This window comes from Pithys albifrons, chromosome 1 (genome assembly GCF_047495875.1).
Source record: "Pithys albifrons albifrons isolate INPA30051 chromosome 1, PitAlb_v1, whole genome shotgun sequence".
NCBI lineage: Eukaryota > Metazoa > Chordata > Aves > Passeriformes > Thamnophilidae > Pithys > Pithys albifrons.
This window is the reverse complement of record NC_092458.1, coordinates 93,162,509-93,175,986: the sequence shown is the minus strand read 5'-3', so window position 1 is coordinate 93,175,986 and position 13,478 is coordinate 93,162,509. Positions and strand designations below refer to the sequence as shown.

Here is a 13,478-nt window from a genome sequence, read left to right as displayed (position 1 = left end):
TCATGACAGGAACAGCATTAAGTCCAAGTGTATATTTTGCAGAAGCTATTTTCATTTTTGCTTTTGCTTTAGTAGCCCCAGAGCAGATCTGGCAAAGCTGTAAACCAAGCACAGAGGACTTTGTACTGCAGTATGCATCAACCTAGGAAATCTTGTCATCCAGGAGTGCTTCTTTAAAGCCACCGTAGAAGTCTGCCCACTCCACAGCAGTATAGACATCACTGGAATGGGCTGTTAGTGCATCTGCCATTTCTGTGTCTAATGCTCTGTCTCTCTTTCCTTTGCAGCTCGGAAGTCTCTTGGCCTGCCAGGTCGTCTTCCACCCTCCACAGTGCCCCCACAGCAGCATCCCCCACTAAGTGGTGGACACAGTGGCCTGGGGGCAGGAGCCATGGTGGCCCGTTCCAGTGACTTGCCGTACTTGATTGTAGGCGTTGTACTGGGCTCTATTGTACTCCTCATTGTGGCTTTCATCCCTTTTTGTCTTTGGAGAGCCTGGTCCAAGCAGAGTAAGGGTTCTTTCTTAAGGGCTAATTTTCAAGATACACTTTGCCTGGGGGTTACATTTGACCCTGGGTGTAGTTGAGTCAAACACCCAAAATGTGAGAGCTGCACATTCTGGGAAGCAAGGAAAGGGTGGGCAGAGGGCAAGTCTTGGGTGCCCTGTGGAACTTCATAAAGATAAAGGCCAGTGTTTGTCCCTTGTCCTGCTTATCTTGTTGAAAAGGAACCTCTGAGACTAGCGCCAAAAGGGCACTCCACTGGCAATCATGTAGGACCCCTGTCCACCATTTGGCTCCAAGGCTGCTTTGGGTGCCAAAACAGCTTCCTTGAGAGGACAGCCTAACTCTATCCCTGCTGAGCTTCAAGAAGCTCAATGTTACCTCTGATTTTTGCCTCAGACTTCTTTTTTCTTCCCTCTGCAGAGCAAACCATTGACATGGGCTTTCCAGGAGCTGGGCTTCTGGTCTCATCCTGCCAGTACACCATGGTGCCACTGAGGGGCATCTCCACTCCTCGTGCCAATGGACACCCCTATGTTAATGGGCAGCCCTACACCAACAGGGCACATCTGAATGGCATCTGCCCCTCCTCAGGAGTGGGGTATGCAAGCACCAAGCCCCGAGATTACAGCCCAGATGAAGTGCCACCGGTATGTCCATCTGTAGTTAAGAACTGGTTTGATGTGAGCTGGAGGCCACGGTGGCAGTGAGAGGGCTTCTCCAGGCGTGGCTGGCACGCTTTGCAGCATGTAGAAGTGGCAAGACTGGCTTTTTAAAAGAGATTTCCCCTTGCAGTGGAGTCTGAGACATGGGGGGAAAGGAAGGTCTCCAAAGCACTGGTGAATGGGTGTTTTCTTGGGGCAGTGGCTCTTAAGTATAGAGGAGGCCATGAGAAAAGGCTCTTATGGGAACACTTCCTTGTTTCTCCTGAGCAAAGCTCACAGGGACTGACAGTGCTGAGGACTCTGTGTGTAAAGAGTAACACAGGCCAAGGCACTGCCACAGCAGAAACTGTAAATGGGTCATTGTCCCCTACTGATTCAGCAGTGAGAATGAAGTGAGTTTTTCAGTGCTCAGTTACACTGGCCTCTGTAGCAAAAGAAACAGTTTCAGCTTTCTCTGCCTTCTGCCAAAGAGCCTCACCAGTCTGCCCCAGTGCTCTGACTGCCTGATCAGCACCTGCTTCTTAATGCTGCTTTGTGCTATTGCTCCAAGAATCCTTCTCTGTCCTTCCAGTCACACGAGGAGACCAATGCCTTGCTGCAGGCAAGAGGGCTGCAAAATGGGAATGCACAGCAAGACTACCAGACCTCCAGGTTAGTCCTGGGTTGTGGCGGGGGGGGGGGATGGAACAATCCACTAGGACTCACAAGACTACATGCTCACAAAAGCTTGCTCTTGAACACTCCCATCTGTCCCAACTCACTTGGGAAACAAATCCATGCCCAGTAGTAGGCCTTCATGGTCCAAATTCTCTTGTAAAGCTCATTCCTCTTACAATATCAGGGAGGAATAATTTAATTGTAGAGGTGGCCATGACCTACTTCTCCCACCCCCTTTTCCTCCTGCTGCTCCAATGTGGGAGACTGAAAAGCAGGACAAGAAAAGCCGTGACTGGATGCTGATAAACAGCTGCCCTGGAGTCTGTCCAGGTTCACTTTGCTCGTGCTTTATGTCTCGCTGTTCAGATGTTCTTTATTACCATGCTCCCTGTGAGGCACTAATCCTCCCAGCTCTTGTGGCACTCACTAGCTGTTGCATCATGGATACCAGGTCCCATCACTTCATTCCCATCCTACAAGTACATTCCAATTTCTTCCCCTCATTTAGAAACACTCCGTGTCACTACATTGATGCAGCTCGCTTTTACACAGGTTTTCTCTTTCAAGGAGAGAAGATCTGTTAACAGCACTAAACCTCTTTGCCTGCCTCCCCAGGCTGCCCAGCTCAAGAACAGAAGACAGCTCTTTCCTCTACAGTCTTCCAGATGACTCCACTCACCAGCTTCTTGAACCACAAGATGACTGTCCTCACCTTCAAGAGCACTTTGTTGGCCTCCATCATCCAGTGATGGGAAGCAAAGTGGGATGCCCTAGCCTGGATGCTCGACGGGATACCTTGTTCCACCAAGGTCAGTGGTTGAACACGTTGGAGAACTCCATGCTTCCTTCATCTCATCATTTTAGGTTGATCTTGAAGGGAAATCTCACTGTAGAACCTTTCTGATGACTCATGTTCAGATGACATGAATCCATCTCCCCACCCCTGTAGTGTGGATCAGACTTGTTTTGGGCAGTCATAGGATTGAATTCCCACACTGACTTTCAGAATATACATATTCCTCTTTGATCGGAGTACTTTTCCGCATAAAGTGAACTGTTAACTCCCACACCATCTCTCATTTCAGTGTGCCTTGTAATTGTTTCTTGCTTCTTTCCCTTTCAGGAAGCCCTTGCTGCCTAGGCCTCGTGCCAGTGGAAGAGGTAGAAAGACTAGATTGCTGCCAGTCCAGAGGAGATCTCCATCCCCAGAATCCAGTGATCACATCTTTGGGTCAGGACCTACCAAGACATCTGACCAGCAGCCCGCCACCACTGAGACCCTTAGAGACTCACCCTCCCACCAGCTAGGGACCAAGCTGCCTTTAGCAAAAGACTGATTCTAAAGAGAAGAGAAAGGGTATTTATTTTTGTATAACACCCCTATTTATATATTTATGCACTTGTATATAGATGTATATGTGCCTTTTATAATGCTATGGAGACAGAAGGCATCCTCAGCAAGGTCACAGGAGGACCCAGGAAACAAGGCAGCAGCTCTCCGTGGCACCAGCTGTTTGTCAGAGCACACGATTGAAACAGCTGGACAAGAGACATTGTGGGACATGGGTCCAGACAGAGCTGCCACCACCAAGATCAAGCACCCTCTTGCAGTGAGGGCTTCACAAAAGATAACGCTGTCAAAAAGGTCTTTTCGTGTTCCTCCCCCCCCCCCGAAGGTTTGTTCAGGAATATGCTCCTGTGAATGGACTGGAGTTACTCTGCCTAATCAACTTCAACAACTCTTCACATACACGCCATCTGCAGCCACCTATCTGTAAAGACAAACCCACGCTTTAACATCTAAAATAAAGGCTTTAGTCTGTGCTGTGCCTGGCTTTATGCTAATTCCTCACACAGAATGAGCCTTCCCTTTTTCACTTTCAGACATACAGCAAACAGGACACCTGGGTAAAGGTGACATTTTCCTGCAGTTAAGAGTTTTTCAAACAGCCACCAGGGAAAAAAATCTCCTTAATGCTGTGCTTATAGGAGTGACAGCTGCTACCTGTGCCAGTTACATGACATAAAACATGTAGTGAGGAGCACAGCTAGGGGAAATTTTCATTTATCTGCAAGGATAATTGCTTGAGTTTAGTGATGCAGTGAACCCACCAGACATGCAAATCTCTGCCAGTCTTGTTTCCTTTACCCCCACCCTCCATCCCATGGTTTTCCAGAGTCACGAACTTTGAGCATGCAGGCCTGTGGGTAAGGGTGATTTTTTTCTTAAGGAAACATGAGCTGCTCAGCTCCAAAGCGACTGTTAAGGAAACTTTCCCCTCTGACCATCCAGGAGGCACTCTGGCAGTCACAGTCCCACCACCCAAGACTTTAACTGATCTGACTGAAGCCCCTTAACAATAGGCAGCTGCAGTGAGCCCTGTTGTTTGACTCTGCTTGACTCTGCACACTCCACTGTCAGACTGTCAGACTAGTTTCTCTTACTGGCTCAACTATGGATTCCCCATAGCAGAGTCTCAGATGTCTGGTTCTTTAAAGTAATGAATTCATGGTGCACCAACACCCTAACAGCTCAAGCTGGTGGTGTTGCCTCCTGGAAGGGACCCTGAACGAAGGAGCACATGGACTTTTGTACCCTTATGGTCTGTGCACCCAATCCCATGGTGATACTTAGTCTGGGTCTTCTTGGCTTCAGCTGAGTCTCTGGGGGTGTGGTCCCCTGGCCAGTGCTGCAGGTCTCCATGCCCTTTGTTAGCAAAGGGTTGGTGCCATTTCACAGCCCCTTATCTGGGGCTTTCACCATTTCCCACCATCCAGGGCACAACCTGCAGCTGCACACTGAGCTACCTGCACTAGGTGTGTTCTTCCATAGGGACCCACTGTAAGGCAGGCTGCATAAATATCCTTGTGCTGGGGCCAACGGGGACAGTTCTCATGCCTGGCTGGGATGTGGCTGGATCCTGGCTGAGCCTACATGAGGCAGAGACACAAAGACCAGTGGCAAAAGGCAGAGTGGGGAGGAACAGCAAGAACAGCTACAGATTGTCTAATCAATTAGAAATGAACAAAAATCCCCAAGTGTTTCTGTGCACCCTCAGAAGCCTTGCACTGGAAGAACTGTTCAATATAACCCCTGCACCCTGGGGATGAAGGAAGTTTTTACAGTAGGACAGGGTAAGTGCTGTAAATGATCACATGCTGCCACTATACCAAATGCAAAAAAGTCTAAGACCCAAAACCACACAGAGCCTGTCACCCTGTCGCTCCAGTCAGGCAGGTGTAAGACAGTGGAATTTCAGGCTCGCTTTACATTTGCTCTACTCTTCTCCTGCCAGGTGAATGCCACATCTTGCACATCAGGGCAGTTTTCCACTACTCCATACCCTTCTGAGCACCACAGGCCCTGAGGAGAAAGGCCCTTTTGCTTTCTCCAAGCAAATAACACTTCCCTTAACTAATTAGTTCAGCAGAGCAGTGCCATTCCTCCTGGAATGCTCAGCAATAACAAATGTACCCTTAGGGCAAACCTCTTTTACCACTTTTGAGAACAAGGCTCTGCCCATGTGAAACTGATCCAGTTTTGCACAGCCACTTGTTTGAAGAGCAGACACAGACATAATGCACACAGACAATGGACTGATAACAGTATCAAGTAGTTTTATTTGCATTTTTTTATTAAATATCTGTTGATGCAGTCATATTTTGACAGAGGAAACAAATGTATCCCTTTACAACTTAAACCCCTATATAGCCAGAACAATTAATTTCTCACTCCAGCCATGAGAGCTGCCACAGTAAATTTTAAGTGTGACTTGGATTGTTAGTTACCATTGCTGGTGTAAGAACAGAGAATGATTCAGTTGTAGTCTCATAGTCCTGCAGTGAAGATCATAGAAAGAGGCACCCACATTTTCTGCCTAGGAAAGCAAGTTCTTTTCAGCACCCACCTGTTCTGCCCATATTGATCTGCTCTCTCAGGAGAGCTGTGTCACGAGCCGTGCGCACGAGCCGCGCCTCCAGCCTGGCCCTCTCTTTGATGTCCCTAGTTTGGGTGCCCTGAAATTCTTCTCCCTGTATGGAGAGATAAAAATATGGCTCCTTTAAAACATGGATATTTATATCATGTGGGGAAAGTGAAGCTTTCCAAGAAGCAGGACCTCTCCATGCCTTCTCCATTCCTTGGTGAGAACTACTTGAAAGTTAAGAGTGACGGACCACTAACTTAGATTCAGGCTGTCACAGGTGGCTGCCTTATTCCCTAGCACAGAGCAGTAAAACCATTTTCATTGTAATACTTTGTCACTTGACTTGTTTCTATGTAACAAAGGAATATTTTTTAACTCCTTCAAGGCATATTTTAACTAGAAATAAGATGAGTTTGTTTCAGTCTTAGCATCTAGGTAGGAAATTCCAGAAAAGCCAAGGCATGGCTTTTTCAGGATCAGCTCATTCATCTCCCTTTCTACAAGACCTGGAGCAGCCATTCATCCTGTCCTACTATTAGAGGCAGTTAAATGCCTCCCTGACATCCGATCCCGTCAGATCTCGGAAGCTAAGCAGGGTCAGCCCCAGATTAGTACTTGGATGGGAGACTTCCTGGGAAATGCATGCCGGGTGCTGTAGGTTCTAGTCCTGAGAACTTCACTGTCACTGTCCAAGCTCGCTCGGCCGTGGCAGATGAACCTCAGGACTGAAACGGTGGGGCCAGTTCTGCGCACGCTGAGCCTCACCTAAAAAATCCACTGCACAGGCTGGAAGGGCACACCCACGTGGTGACAGCCCTTCCCAAATCTTCGTTCGTGAAGCTGAGCCACACACACACTATTAGCCCAAACTGCAGAGCAGGATGTGAGACCAGACAGCTGGTGAGGGCTAGGTGATCCCTTACCTATTTCTGAACACTCCCAAACCTACATGTAGTACAGTGGGTAAGAGGTTTACCACATCATTTGGCAGTGAATCCAGCTTAGTTTCGAGTTGGTGCTTTTCACGGCAAAACTTGTTCAGCTGCAGCAGCTTGCTGGTGTTTTCCTCTGTCAGCTTCACTAGCTGCTGCTGCAGTTCTACAATTCTTTCCTGTAAAGATGTAAAAACTGGAGCTGGGATGAGGAGGACAAAAAGTGTGAAGTGGGGAAGAAGTGCTAGGCACGAAGTGTCACAGAAGACATGTTAAACAGACTGATCCTGCACACACCGCCCGATCCCGCAGTACCTTCAGTGCAATATATATAGATATATATATATATATAGCAAAGGCCTAAGTAAGTAAAGCAGTCAGGCAAAAACACGGGAAAGAGAAAGCCATTAAGGACACAGTACTCTTGTACCCTTTTGTGCCCTTTTGTAAGGGCAGCATGAACATGTTGCCTGATTGCACCACAGTAGCTGAGCCTTAGGCTCCCCCAGGTAGAGACATGAACTTTCCAGACTGCACAGACTGGCATCGTATGCATGAGCCAGGACTTGCCCTGTACTCAGTTTGTCACCAAAGGTAGTGGGAGAAGGCAGTAGGTGCTGAATGCCACCTGAGAACCAAAGAAAAGCACTCGGGAAGAACCTCACATTGGGACTGAAGCAGAAAAATGCATTTGAGAAAAGTAAAACAAATAGATCATCAACTACTTCCATGAGAAAATAGGATGGTGCATCAGCAACTGGTGCTAAGGTAGCAATGATGATGGGAAATTGGACATTATAGTCTATTATAGTCTATTAATAACAAGTGGAAAAAAAATGAAACATGAGCATGTCCACAAAACATTTTAGTGTAAGTATTCAGTCCCAGGGAAATGAAACCTTAACTGATCATCACAACACAGGTGTTTCCTCATTTTCCTGCTCCTTACCTCCCATTTTCTAAGCTCTAGGTAATGCTCATATTCTTTCTCCATTATTTTCACTTTCATGTCCTCCATGGGTATGTTAACAGAGTGTGCTTGAACTGCTTCAAAATCAACCAGCCGACCAAACTTCTCCATCATCAGATGACTGCACTTCTCTTCCAGTTCTAACAGAGGGGCACAAATGGCAGCACTGTTGGTTAAGAATTTCTGCCTTATCCCAGCTTTTTGTCTGAGCTCTTTGGTATTTGTTCTCCAATAAATAATTTGCACAAAACCACACAAAGCTCACAATTTGTCCTTGCCCATGATCACGCCTCTGTGGTCATAAAGCCCCACACTAAGCCAGTCCTAGTAAGTCACTCTCACACTACAGGCTATGTACAGGACCTCTGCAGGTCTGGTGGTGCTAGACACATCTTTGGGTTTGGTTCTTCAGAAGTGTTTTGAATAGGGCTTGTTTCATTCTTCTGATGTTACACAGAGAAGGAAATTGGCAAAAATAAACCCTTATGTAGCTTTGAGGAAGCTACTTTTTTCTTAGAAGTTCTGGTTTACAACCAGAAACAGCAATCACATGTCCAGACTTCAGTGTCTCATCTCAGTCAACTCTACTTATACTAAGGTCCCCAATTATTTCACACAGCCTAATGACTCTGCAGTGCTGGAGAACTACCAGTAGTTCATCAAAACAGTCTGCTCAATCTGCCCTTTCTGGTTTATTTCCTGCAGTAACCAACGGTGATATCTGTGCAAGTACAAAGACATACATGTGGTGAGTTACCCACACCCAGTGAGTGGGACAGAATGAGCATCAGCATGCTGTGTAGTTCAGAGTCTCTGTTACTCACGTCGCATCTCTAGCTCCATCTCCTTTTTGTCCTTGACAAGCTGCTTATGTTTCTCCTTAGCCTTCTTATACATCTCCCTGTGCATTATCTTTTCATTACGTAAGTCCACAATTCTCTTCTGCAGGTATTCCAAGGACTTGTTGGTAAATACCAAAGCCTGGGAGAAGTCGCTGGGCATCTCCCCATCAACCAAGCACTGCACCTGAAAGAAGGAGCCATAAATAAGCAAGGCTGACTTTACTTTAAAGTGACTTATTAAGGGTACTGGTGATCTCTCTAGATAACAAATGTGTGAGCAAAAGAGTGAGGTCATAGTAAGCATGGACACAACTCATGTTTTGGGCCAAGGAATTGTTACCACTCAGCAAAGCTGAAAGTCCACTTAGATCTACCACGACTGCCTACACATAAAGCTGTCTACCCTTCTATGGCACCTGGAACAAACGCGGAGTAAGGCACTCCCTGTCAGCTGTACTTTTGAATTATCTGGGAGCTGCAGGATTGCAGTCAGGTCTTAGACTCTTCTGTCTTTATTATAAACTTTTAACAAAGGGAGATAGAACAAATGGAGAGAGCTGAGCTTGCCTCTGAGGTAAATCAGCACTAACAGGCCAATTTCAGGTCTTCTCTCTCCGAGGACAAGGTTTAGCTGAGAGGAAATAACAGCATTGCCATGAGTTTTCATTTTCTACTTCCCTTCCCTGTGCTCACAGCGCTGTAAATGGATGCATTGTATCCAATATGATATTATTGAATTGGGCAGAACTCACAGTAGTTTCAATAGTTTTGGGGCGCTTTTTTCATTTTTTTTCTTTTTTTGGGGGGGGAAGAGGGATGGCATGGGGTGGGTAATTTTATATTTTTTCCCCAAGAGAATAGCAGCTGGTATGGACCTGAAGGAAAATACCACACCAAACCTACCAAGCACTTGAAGACTATGCACATTTCACCACTGGACCAACCTGCCTGTCGTTACCTCATTTCTGAGAAGGAAAAAAATTCTAGAGTAAATAGCAGCATGAAGTTCAGTTAATGGCACTTCACTCCCAGGAGACTGATGAATGAGGAACTAAGGGCCCCAAAGAACAGTAACACCATTGTTTAGATGTACATAGGCCATTCTGCACCTGCAGGTGCACAACATCTTGAATTACCTGATGGAGTTTCAAAGGCACAACTACATATAGTTCATTCAATTTCTGCAGCTTTTCCCACTGAAAGATCTCCAGATCCCTCTCTGTCTTTTCCAGACTGGTTTCCACTTCTTTTGCCTGCAGGAAGACAAATTGTGGACAAACAAAATCCTGTAGTACTCAAAATACATATGGCAGCAAGGTTCTGTTAGAGTTCCTGATCTGAAGGGGAAGAAGTATAGAAAAAATGCTTTTTTTTCTTTTTTTAAAATGACATATTACAGGTGTATTTCCCAGGAAAAACACAAGGCTCATCTATATTTTCAAGCAATATTCTAACCTGAATACCTCTGTACACATGTACACTTATAAATGTGTCCTTAGAGAAGCCCTGTATGTATCAAGAGACAGCTGCTTTGTTTAGCATCTAAAACACTTGTAGATATACAGAGCCTGCAAGATAATTTTATTGTTTTATGCCTGGAAATGCTTATTGATTCTGCATGAGAAAAAAACAATTCAGACTCAAATATCAGACCCTAGGGTGAACATGTGGCAGCTGGCACTTGGGAAAGCCTTTAAAAATTAAACAAAAAAATGCTGTAAGTTCAGCATATTTGATGGAACATTTTTGAGACAATAAAAGCAAGACTTGCATAATGTATTTTGGTAGAACTCTCTATCCCAGATAACCCTTCACATTAAGGTATTTTTGAATTAATATAAATCAAATGTCTTAATGAATGCAGGAATTTAAAAAAGCTAAAAGGAAAATTTTCATCAAAAGAGTTTATTCAGTAATTACCTGTGACAAAGATCAAAAGAGAATAGCTAAAAGCAAGAGAAATAGATGGAAGAAAAGGAGTTTTATGCATTTATTTTAACCTGCATTTGTGTTAGGGTAAGTATTGTACAATCTCTCCATCCCCACACACATGCACAGAGGACAGGCCAGGCTGCACCAGGTGCTTCATCTGAACCAGAGAATCCCATTTCTGCTGCTGCATGATGGCTAAACATCTGGGAAGGGACTGAACCTAAAACCTGCATCCAGCCTCATGGAAGCTAAGCTTGGACCACCTTGATTCACGCTTTTCAGACGAGGTGACCCATGCAGAGCTGCCTCCTGCCCCTATGCTACCACAGATGTCTCTACCCAAACTGAGGCCTCTCAGAGGGTTAGGATTTTGTTTATAAATCTTAGCCAACATCACTAGCACAACATTTTCAGTGGAGCATGCTGATGCTTGCTAAGAAAACACTACAATACCTCTTTGGTCAAGGCATTGTATTTCCTTCTGAGGTCAGCAGCAACTTTCTTCTCCTCTGCTAAAGTTTTCTCAATGTGTAACCACTGCTGCCGGAGCTGGATGGTGTTTAGGAAGAGTTCCTCATCACAGTCTGAGAAGGAAAAAGTCAAAGAAGGAAAGACATTTCATTATGACTGCCCTACAGTTACTGGCTGGAGCTGGCAGCCTCTCCCACTGTGCACACTGCCCAGTGTTCCCCACAACAGACCATGGTTTCCTAGAGCTTTCTCACACATGAACCCAGCAGGACACATTCCTCCTGAGAGGGTGAATGTCTTGGATGGATCTTTTTTTTTCTTTACATTCAGTCAGGATGGTTTATTTCCAGAAGTCATATCAAATGCATCAAAGCCAGCATTAAAGCCAAGTGCTCAAAAATTAGCTTTTTAAGCAATGCAGTGCCAGTAATTAATACATGTTACAATAGAATCTTCAATTATATGAACATGTAGTTGTTTATCCATAGTACCCTTCTGTATAAATTATGAACTTGCTGTAGGATTTAGTTACAGCTCAATTTGAAAACAAAGTAGTGGTTCAACAGAACCCATTTCATTTGTTGCATGGTAAGGAAGACCTGTGAATTTCCATCTAACACTGTGATTTCAGTCATACTAATCAAGTGCATAATTCTGCCTGAAACAGCAGGTAAAATAATAAAAAAGACAGTTCAATAAAGGCAACTTTGACACATAAAGAGACAAGTGTAAAGAGGTGAATGCAATATGTAATTTCCCTATTAAATTAGTTGAGCTTTTAAAATAAAAAGTAAAAAAATCTTAATTTCTTCCCAACATTTCATTGAAAAATGAGGTGAATGAGGAGTTAATAAAACATTCAATTTGTGGAAATGATATTAAAATCCAATTAAAAAAAAAGTAAGGTGAATTGTTGGTAAGTTCTAACTTAAAAATGAAGCAGTGTTGCTATGTGGTCACTGACCTATCAATCAAATACTTTTTTAAAAAACAACATCCTAAATTAGCTAAACTTGTACAAAAGAAAAAGCCAAGGAGAAGTTGCTCGCCTTTTCTGAATGCACGAATGAAGAGGATTTTGCAAAGTAAAACTCCTAACTTTGCAGATACCCTTGAGAGAGCAGGCTAGCAATGGGCAATGCTGCATAAATCCACGAGGTGGTAACAAAGAGCTTCAATTAACAGCATGGGAGAATCCCCTCAGAACCTCCCTGCACATGGAGGGATCCAGCTAGGTCAGGCAGCGGGTTTCAGAGAGCAGCTACAGCCTTGCTACAGCTCCACTCCTAATAGGAGCCTTTTATCTCCAGAAAAAAAGCTGTGAAATGGTGAATGGTTCTTTACACAAAATAATTAATTCTTAGTGCTTAGCTAAGTTTTATTTTTCCAAACTTTTTAATTAGGGTACCTTACACTACCAGCTGTTTCATTACCTTTACTGAGATATCCTGGGGGGAAATGCTGAACTCAGGAGGGGTACACACATCCCAGCCCTTCATGGCTTTAATATGGAGTGAATAATGAAAAATTCTGTGTTTTCTTTTTAGATACACAGTACTGTCCCTAAAGCAAAACAATTAGTCAATGCATGGGGCATAGGTACCGTCTGGGCAAACAGAGTCATCAAAGACTTCATCCTCAGATCCAGAATTTTCTTCATTAGTCCTCAAATCAGACTCTTCATCATCCTCCTCTTCTTCATCTGAAAGACACAGACAGTACTGCTGGCTTGCAAATCACCTCCAGACACGCCAGATGTGCATTATGCCAGTGTGCTGGTGAACACAATCCCAAAAATCCATGAAAACTCTTCCTGCTAATATGTGAATCCAGGTGCCTTGTGCCTATTGCATTGATCTGATGATTACACAGAAAGGAAAAAAGAGGGGAAAAGAAAGAGGGAGAGAGACCACCTACTAGAGGCAAAGGCACAGTTGCAGGTGTGTTTTGGGGACTTACTTCCTCTCTATACATGCTAGGAATTTAAACCCTGTGGGCTTACCATTCTACTACAGAGATCAATCAACCCAGTAAAATATGGAGGCACAAATCTATTACAAAAGCATCACCACTGTTTGCACTTTTTGCTAATCATGTCCCACTTGAAGTCAAAAGCCAAGTCAGGGAGAGCACAAGTATTTTAGCTCAGTAAGACTGCCTAGGTTTAACAGTGTAAAACTGAGTCACTAAGACAAATTAAATCCTTTTATAATTTGTTTAGTCCTATGACTAATAGATGACTGCAGATTAGGTTTATGATCTCTCACTAGTCAGTGGACACATTATAGCAGAATGTCATGAATGTGACAGACTAATCATTTATCCACAGCTCCCACTGGTACAGCATAGGAAGTATCTATTTAAAGCTTTGCCTCTTCTCACCAATTATCAGTCCTCAATACTGACTTAAAGGAAGTAAATTGCAGGACTTATCATCGAACCAACTGTGGTCATGTTAGAAACTGGATTACATCACTGTTATTGTTCAGGATGGCTGCCACAGAACATGTTGTCCATATATAAACAAATCTGGGTATGTCTCATCCATGAGTTTTGGAACTGACTTGAGTACTGTATGTA

The 13,478-nt window shown here is 44.3% G+C and overlaps 2 protein-coding genes across 4 annotated transcripts in view; one reads left to right on the top strand and one right to left on the bottom strand.

Moving 5' to 3' along the window:
* BOC (BOC cell adhesion associated, oncogene regulated) overlaps positions 1-3,648 on the top strand; it is a 55,638-nt gene extending 51,990 nt beyond the window's left edge. For all 3 annotated transcript variants that reach the window (XM_071560747.1, XM_071560729.1, XM_071560739.1), the window contains 5 exons: positions 288-509; positions 927-1,153; positions 1,740-1,819; positions 2,441-2,634; positions 2,949-3,648. In XM_071560747.1, coding sequence (XP_071416848.1) covers positions 288-509; positions 927-1,153; positions 1,740-1,819; positions 2,441-2,634; positions 2,949-3,133 — 908 coding nt within the window. In that variant the 3' untranslated portion in view covers positions 3,134-3,648. The remainder of the gene's footprint in view (positions 1-287; positions 510-926; positions 1,154-1,739; positions 1,820-2,440; positions 2,635-2,948) is intronic.
* A 1,799-nt stretch (positions 3,649-5,447) lies between these two features.
* The window catches only part of CFAP44 (cilia and flagella associated protein 44), a 45,596-nt gene continuing 37,565 nt past the window's right edge, over positions 5,448-13,478 (bottom strand). The window contains exons 28-34 of the mRNA XM_071572246.1: positions 12,502-12,600; positions 10,881-11,011; positions 9,632-9,748; positions 8,478-8,679; positions 7,633-7,793; positions 6,728-6,862; positions 5,448-5,857 (exon numbers count right to left, since the gene is read on the bottom strand). Coding sequence (XP_071428347.1) covers positions 5,723-5,857; positions 6,728-6,862; positions 7,633-7,793; positions 8,478-8,679; positions 9,632-9,748; positions 10,881-11,011; positions 12,502-12,600 — 980 coding nt within the window. The 3' untranslated portion in view covers positions 5,448-5,722. The remainder of the gene's footprint in view (positions 5,858-6,727; positions 6,863-7,632; positions 7,794-8,477; positions 8,680-9,631; positions 9,749-10,880; positions 11,012-12,501; positions 12,601-13,478) is intronic.